Genomic DNA, 8,634 nt, shown 5'->3' with positions numbered 1-8,634 from the left:
TGACATGTGTTTATGAGACCATTTGTGTCAGGTCTTGGGGCTGAACAGACTAAGGCTTCTTATCCTTAGAAAACTTGCACATCAGGAGAAATGGCCACTCAAACCATATTCCAACATAGCATCTTGTGTTCTGTAGTGATCTGTGAGAAGTGTTGTTGAACATAGAAAAGCACCTACCTAAGGAGATGGTGCTTTTGAGGCAAGAGAGGTGGGAAATTTGGTTGGAAAGCCAAAAATTTAAGCAAGGTACAGAATGAGAGGCATTGTGGTATATGTGGGGAACCCTGGACTTCAGCGGAGCTGGAAATACTGAGCAGTGAGGGAGGAAGAGCTGGAGATAACCTGGAAGACTAAAGAGAGGGAAGCCCAGTGTTGAGGGACCTTACCTGCTGTAGAGTTTCAAATTTATCCTGTTGGTAAAAGGGCAAGCCCATGAGGGATGTTTGGAAAGTGGCAGAAGCTCTGTGTTCTGTGAAGGGCCTCTGAACTTCACTTTGTTAGTAAATTTGAGCTGTGGAAGGATACCTGTGATACCACTTAGGAGGTTCCTGGCATAGTCAGGCAAAGATGATGAGGCTATGAACCAAGGAAGCTAGAATAGAGATTGTAGAGGGCATGGTGGAATTGAGAATTTTCGGGGGAGGTAGATGTGGCAGGACTCTGACTAATTGGATAATTGGGGTGAGGGAGATGAGCTAGGGGTGAGGGAGATGAGCTAAGGGTGATATTTCAGAAATCTGGCTTGGGACAACTGAATGGATGATTGCTTTCTTGTATGTTTTTATTCCCCACCCTTATTCCCAGGACCATGGTGCAGTGCTGCTTTCTTAGGCCGCTATAATAATCTTCTACTGATTTTTCTGCTTCTGCAGTTTCTTCCTCCATTCCATGTCCTACATGGTGGCCAGAATACCTTTCAGAATGTAAATAGATAAGGAAACTCCTCCACTTAAATCTCATCAGTGGCTTTCTGTGGAATTTAGAATAAAATTCAGAATCCTTTACATAACCTTTATGTCAGCCTGATCTACTTCTGACCTGTCCAGTCTCATCTTGTGCCACCTTCCCTTTTGCTTGCCAGTTGTTTTCCACCCTGGTCGTCTTCTTTCAGGTCCCAGAATGGATTTACCTCCTGTTAGTCTCAGAGTCTTCTCACACACACTGTGTTTCCTCTTCCTAGAATGTTTTCTTCCCCTCTTTTCATATGAGTAAATTTAATTCATCCTTTAGGTCTCAGATAAATTTCACTTCCTTAGGGAAGCCTTTCTTGTCCTTTCCCTTCACCCCTTCTGAGTAGGTGTTTCCTTTTATTCTTACTGCACTCTTTTCTTCCCAGTGTTTAATCACGGTTTGTAAGTATATGTCTGGATGTATATTGTTTAACGTCTGTCTCTCCCACCACTATACAAGCTCTGTGAATTCACAGACCTTGACTCTTGCTCACCATGCAATAAATATTTATGGAAAGAATAGTAACTTTTAAGTGATTACTCTGGGCCATTCTAGTATAAAAACAATCATATCAGTGGTATTTAAATCATCCATTTGAAGGAAGAGTACGAACAGATAGTTATGGCTAGCCAAAAGTTTTCTGTTAGAAAATACATTGAATTTTATCATTACCCTGATATTACTCTTCAAAAATCACTAGGACAAAAACATTTTAATCCTATGATTCCTAGGCCTCATTTCTCATGAGAAGCAAACCAATAAAGCAGCTGAATTGACATATTGTGGAAAATTATAACACCTTCCCTTTATTTAAGAAGGAGGTGATAAAAGAGAATAGCAAATACCTGGGAGAAGGCAGTAATTGGGAGGATAGTTTTACCTAAGTGGAATTCTCAATGAAGAATCTTTCGTATCTTGGAAGTCTGAGCAGTTTATGATGGTCAGTTTGAAAAAACTTTTAGATATATGCATTCTCACGGTATAATCCAGAGGGTCATGAGTTGCGTTTAAAGCATCAGTTTCAAATATGACTACAGAACATACAGCTTGATTTATTTTCTTGAGAATGAATTCCCCATTAGATTAAAATTTATTACAAGTGGCTGAAATACTTTTAGCATCATTTTTTGTTCTTTTTAATGCAGTATTTTTGATGTATAGTTGTAAACGTAAAGATTGACTTGAATAAGGTCACATTTATATACTTTTTCTTTCTTGTTCTAGAGAGTAATTTGGAATTTTAGGTTGGACACTGAGACAGTGTTACACGTTAGAATCGCTGAGGTGAATATGTAGTCATCTATTTCTCCATCATTCTTTAAAAATGAAATGGTGTGAATAAATGCTAACATTCCCTGAGGAAAAGGCCAGCCTGGTCATGTTGGGACTGTGGGACTCTAGATGTTTACAGCAATCCGGGACTCACAAACAGCTTTCACAACAGGGTGCTCCTGGCAGATGTATGGTCTGCTGTGCTGTAAGCTATTTCAGTTCACATCAGAAAGTACTCCAAAGAAGGGTTACTATGCTCCAGCCAGTAGAGGGTAGTGTACACATAAAAGTAAACTACCGATTTGTAAGCCTGCCTTTGGTTTCTTTGGCAAGTGTGTTAAAATTCCTCGAGTGGTTTATGTTTAGAATTAGCAGTACTGATAGGACAGGAAATTGGCTGGGTGGGACAGTGGTTAAAGGAGTCCTGCCTAAAAGTTTAGATCTGAAATATGTGCTACCATAATGTTGCTGTTCAGTGAGGAATGTCCTCTAAATGTCAAACTCTATTTTGAATGACCCACTAATCTGCCATGTGGGAAATTAACTCTTTAGCCATTGTTTTGATGTAATTTCTACTGGAAAAAAAAGAGAATCATAATGGGAAAAACATGAGTTTTGAAGTCTGATTTAGGCTACAATTCTGGCAATGCTTCCTACCAGCTGTGTGATTTGTGGTAGATTGTTTAAACTCTTTAGCCTCCTTGTGTCCCTATCTGCAAAATTTAGATGATACTCTTCTGCAAAAAGATACAGAAGATTAAATAATTATGTAATAACACATAGTTGGTAGGAAATGTATCTTCCTTTCCTGAATCATAACTTGTATATTTCTTATAATGTTTACGATTGCTGATTGTCTTAAAAGGATCAATGATAGGGCTGAATGCTGTGTATCTTCCTTAGGTAGCCATTTATGGCTAACACAAATTTACCTACAGAAACTCTTCTGATTATAAAAAATGATAATAGTATAATCAATAGTCTTAATATTTTATTCATATCATCTTAATTACTACCAGTGGTTAAGAAATTTGGAAAGTGTAGTCGTTTTATCACCATAATCTTCTCTCTTGCCATTTCCTAATTCTTGTGTGTTTTTATTTTTCCATCAAATATGTTTTGCTTACTAAACATTGGCAGAACGCGGGTTTTATAATACGTAGATGATATCACAATGAATAGTGGTAGACAGATTTGGAAATGTTAGCAAAACCAAAAGTCAAACACTGGGGTGAGCTTGAGTTAATGGGGGAGATCAAAGATTGTATTTGCTGAGGATACTCTTCTCCTTTTAAGTAAGCACTTTGGCCTTTGAGATACTGTGCTGGAAAAAAAAAAAACTTGCAGATATTCCTGGTTGAGATGTGCAGGGAATGTGAATAGAGAAGAGTCATGAAAAGGTGATGAAAAATATGTAGAGTTGAGTATCATCATCTCAGATGTAAGCCCTGGCAAACTAAACTGAAGATAGGATGAAAGAGAGGTAGAGAGAAAAGAGAAAACAAAAATGAGTTTGCCATTTTATTTAGCATTAAGGTAATATAAGTTCTGAATGCTGCGTATAGTTTATTTCATATGGTCTGGGTGTATTTTAAATGTGTATTGTTCATAGGTATGTGGTATTTATATGTATGATTATATGTGATATGTGTTGGACCATAGACATACTGAGTGTTTTGTGAGAAACGTTTTATGAACTATGGTCTTTCCACTTTAGTGAAAACAGTAGCCAAAGTCCTTGGAATGTCTTACTCGAAGCAGGACTTGTGCTGCTGGGTAATAGACTGGCGCCTGCCAAGTCTCTGGCTGCATAAGGGATTTGGAGCTTTTGGGTTTTCCAGAGTTTCTGTTATAAATGATATTGTGTTTTGCAATCAGGAGTCATTTGGTCTTCTAGAAAGGGGGCATTTTAGCACAGAACGCAAACATACACTTTACACTGATTCTGCTCTACTACCTGGGAAATAAGAAAATAGGATTTTCCCCCGAGGAGTTGCATTTCTAAGGGTAATGATCTTTCCCAACTTCTTCAGTAGCATGTATGTCTTTGCCACTGTGTCCCCATAGCACTGAATAGAACAAATGGTCTTTTAAGGGCTTATTTTGCCTTTATTCTGAGAGGTCTAAACTATTACAATAAAGAATGTCTTAAGTAGTAAATGTTTTCTCAATAATCGTTAGCATACATTTTAATCATTACTTTTGGATTTTTCAGGCTTTTGCTGTTCATTCCCAGTCTCTGACTCTGATCTTTATATTCTCTGACTTTATTACCAATAGTTGCCCTATTTCTATCCCTCCGGTCAAAGACAAACTATTTTATTAAGCCCTTCCTTTGGTCCATGGAGGAAGCCCATCTTCCGTTGTGCTTTGGGCTTTGTCTTCTGCCTCCCTCTTGTGAGCTGCATAACCACACCTTAGGTCAGCTAGGTACGCTAGTAACTGAGCCTGGGTCAGTTTGCTGGAGTCATGTTTCTGTCCTACCTTAGTCTCCTTACTACTGCAGTTCTAGAATATTCCATGAAGTAATCCACAGGCAGTTCAAGGGGGAGAGGGAGGTGATCTTGCATGGCCTAGAGGGGCCATGAGAGTAGTGGACACAAGGGCAGAGCTGGGAAGTCCTTTATTGCTTGACTGTATTCTGATTCCCCTTGTACAGAAGAAAGTGAGATGTCATTCCGCAAAGTGATAGGTAATTGAATGTAAGTACCAAATACCAAGGGAAAAGTCTGAGAATTATGGACAATGTGAACTTATTTAGATTTTAGCCAAGTGGTTGGCATATTAAATTTGCACTTTAATAAATTAGATTTGGTCTCAGTATGGAGAATACACTAGAGAAGGAACTGCTGAAGGCAGGGCAGCTGTCCATTTAGGGAAAAGAGGCAAGGATGACGGAGGCCTAGATTAAATATTGGAGATATGAGTGGAGAGAAGTGGATTTGAGATGTTTAGGATATACAAGCTAAGATTTTAGGACTGACCAAATCTGAGAAGAGGGATTTGACCCAGGTTTCTGATTTTGATGACTGGATGGGGAACAATGCCAAGAATTGTGAGGATCAACATAGTAGCCGAAAAGATGACAGCAACTGGACATAGCTTTAAAATAAAACCAAAGAAAAACATTCTGCCAGGATTAAGCTAACATAGCTCAGGAGGTGGTCAAGTTTTCTTAGTGATCTTACTGACATAAGGACAGATTTCGAATACCTGGAGGAGTAATTGATGGACTTCAGTCAGACTTTTGATAAAAGTTGAAGTAGTTGACATTAAATGGTGGAACATTGTTCTGTGTGGCCGTTGTCCTGGCACAGTCCTGATTATGTGGACCAGACTTGAGTCCACCTGTGGAGTTACCTGTTCTTTCAGGGTTTTGTTATCCTTCAGCTTCCCTGTGGTTCTTATACCTCCTCTTGATATGAAAAGTCTGTGCCATTGAAATATATCCTTAGTTAATAGGCCTTCATTAGTAAGACCTCTTATCCAGTTCTACTCCTTTCTTGGTGGGCAGCTCAGCTGTCATGGCCTCAGTCCATCACCTATATTCTCAGAGCTCCTCCTGCTTCGTAAGTTGGGGAAAAAGGTAGCTCTTTTGGAGAAAACCTCATTACCTTGTAGTTAAGGGTGCAGTCTTTAGAGTCAAACAGATCTGTGTTCAGAGCCTAGCTCTGCCACTTACCAGGTGTATTATCTTGGGCCTGTGCTCTTAAATAATTCCTCATCTGTAAAATGGTACTAATCTTTTACTTATTTCTTAGAACTGACAAGTTTTATTAGGTAATACATATAAAGCATTTAGTATTGTTTTTGGTCCATACAAAACACCCAGCAAATGTTACCTTTCATTGGCATCTTTAGTTGTATACCTACACGTTGACTCTCTAAAATTGATCTTTTTGGGGATTGTATGTAGCCTGAAGTTATTAATAGTAACCTTTGACATGTTTTCATGTGCTTGCAGGAATTTGGAACTGTAATATACTTAGGTGCCATAAAATTTTGGTAGCTACCTATTTCTCTTTGATGAATCAGGAAATCTGGGCATGTTTAATTTGTAATAATTGAGTTTTTGGTGTGATTTAAAAATACATATGGCAAAAATAGTTTCTGAATGAACAAATGTGCCAACATTATTTTGGCTAAACCTGGATTTTTATTAATGCTAGGTATGATGGAAAAATGAAGGTACTCATTTATACAGGCAAAAATATTTTTGCAAAAATGAAAAAATATTTTGAGGATTGTTATATTCCAGATATATTTTTATATTTTTAGCTACCATTTTGATACTGAAATCAGGATAAAAAATCATGTTTTCCATTTAAGTCTCCACACTTGTCTTCAAAATCACATTAATCTAGGTGTAATTGAATATGAATTTATAGAAGTACATGGGAAATGAGATTTTATGTCTAATTAGATATTTTTCACAGTTGGATGAGAAGCCAGTGTTCCAGTGTTTCCTGCCAGGAACCTCAATTTTCTAAGCCAAAATATGTTTGACATTTTCACCCAGGTTGATATTACCATTAGATGTCAGTCTGAGCAGTAGTCCTTACTTGTCTGTGAAGTCTACAAGTGTGGAAATCTCTTGTTTAGCCTGTATCTTCATCTACTGTGTTCACTTAAAGTTTCCACGAATTGTTTATTTCATTAACTGAATATGGAAATACCCCCAGACAATTTTGTGTGTCTGTATGACCTCACACAAATGTATTATTTTGTTGGTTCCCAACTTTTTCTTGAGTAGAAGCTTCCTTGTTTAGTAATTTTTTTTTTTTTTGAGACGGAGTCTCGCTCTGTCGCCCAGGCTGGAGTGCAGTGGCGCTATCTCCGCTCACTGCAAGCTCCGCCTCCCGGGTTCACCGCATTCTCCTGCCTCAGCCTCCCGAATAGCTGGGACTACAGGCGCCGCCACCTCGCCCGGCTAGTTTTTTGTGTTTTCGGTAGAGACGGGGTTTCACCGTGTTAGCCAAGAGGGTCTCGATCTCCTGACCTCGTGATCCGCCCACCTCGGCGTCCCCAAGTGCTGGGATTACAGGCGTGAGCCACCCCGCCCGGCTGTTTAGTAATTTTTATCCATAGGCACAGATGACTCCAGCATGTGCTGAACTTGGAATCAGAAGAAGGTTATAGCCTTGACTCTGTTACCTGGAACCATTCTCTTTGCCCTGAGGTAAAAGAAAGAAAGAAAGAAAAGAAATTTGTCCTCTGTTCGGAGGACTTTTGTGAGGCTTTCATGAGGTAAATGAAAACACTTTGGATATCCAAGCGTGATAAGGATGTAAAGTGATGGCATCTTTCTAATTCAAGTAGTGAAGGAAAATAAATATGCACTAGAGGGTGAGATTTTGCTTAAGGTAAATAACTGCTTTGGTATAAGCTAACTAAAGAAATAATTTTTACATTTTGTATTTTCCAACCAAACAGAATCGGGACCAGTATTCACATCTGCTAAGTGATCATTTTCTGCCATACCAAGGTCATAATTCCTTCCGTGAGAAATATTTTAGTGGGGTAACAAAAAGAATTGCCAAGGAAGAAAAATCCACCCAGGAATGAAAATTAAGATTTTGACAATATAGAGAGAGTAAGAATTTGATTTAGAAAGACATCTGGATGTGAACTTTCATGTATGATCCAGAAAATATGTACTGTTTTAAAATATTTTATATAGAAAAGCTACAAAGTAAATTGGGCAATGCTTTTAAAGTTATCTTTGTTTTATAGACTTTTTTGTTGTATGTATTACAGTCTTTATAATCTTATTTAATGTATATTTGTACTTCCAAGTACTGATGAAGATGGACTCAAAACAGTTATTTTTTTACAATTAATCTACAAAGGGAGTTAATATTGTTGACTTTTAAAGCATCTGCTGGATATATTATAAGCAATTAATAGTAATTAAGAATCATTTGGTAGATATGTTTATTTGGTTTTTGATGGTCATTGATTTACATTGCCACTAATAAACCATATTGAGAATTTCTAAAATTGTGTCATATCTAGTTGTCTTCAGGGGGGATGTGATGAGGGAAATAAATTTTTATTTAGAAATTCCAGACAAGGAAGTAATAACAGTGCTAATAGTGATGATAAGAAAGGCTAAGACCTGACAACCTAAAAAGATTCCAAACTCCTTAAGGCCTGTCTACATTCGAAGCTCTTTTGTACCTTGGATTTGCTCCTGCATTCCTAACCAGTGACTGTTGGTCAAGTTGACTACCCACAATTTTTGGTTTAGAAAGTAACTGATAGTTAAAAGCAGTAACAACAACACAAATGCTTGATGGTTCCCTAATAGTATTAAGCCTAATCAGTGCCCTTTGAAATAGAAGCTATATTTTTCTTGAAGGAGAAACTTTGCTGAGTCCACATTGTGTCCATCATGAAAATATCTTGCTT

The 8,634-nt window shown here is 37.9% G+C and overlaps 1 protein-coding gene across 1 annotated transcript in view; it reads left to right on the top strand.

The window, feature by feature from the left end:
• The window catches only part of TRMT11 (tRNA methyltransferase 11 homolog (S. cerevisiae)), a 74,137-nt gene extending 65,914 nt beyond the window's left edge, over window positions 1-8,223 (top strand). Inside the window, exon 13 of the mRNA XM_011984997.1 lies at window positions 7,657-8,223. Within this exon, the coding sequence (XP_011840387.1) occupies window positions 7,657-7,788 (132 nt within the window). The 3' untranslated portion in view covers window positions 7,789-8,223. The remainder of the gene's footprint in view (window positions 1-7,656) is intronic.
• Window positions 8,224-8,634: the final 411 nt, after the last annotated feature.

Source organism: Mandrillus leucophaeus, unplaced genomic scaffold (assembly GCF_000951045.1).
Source record: "Mandrillus leucophaeus isolate KB7577 unplaced genomic scaffold, Mleu.le_1.0 Scaffold1067, whole genome shotgun sequence".
Lineage (NCBI taxonomy): Eukaryota > Metazoa > Chordata > Mammalia > Primates > Cercopithecidae > Mandrillus > Mandrillus leucophaeus.
The sequence above is the reverse complement of the archived record's forward strand: the minus strand, read 5'-3'. Positions and strand labels throughout refer to the sequence as shown.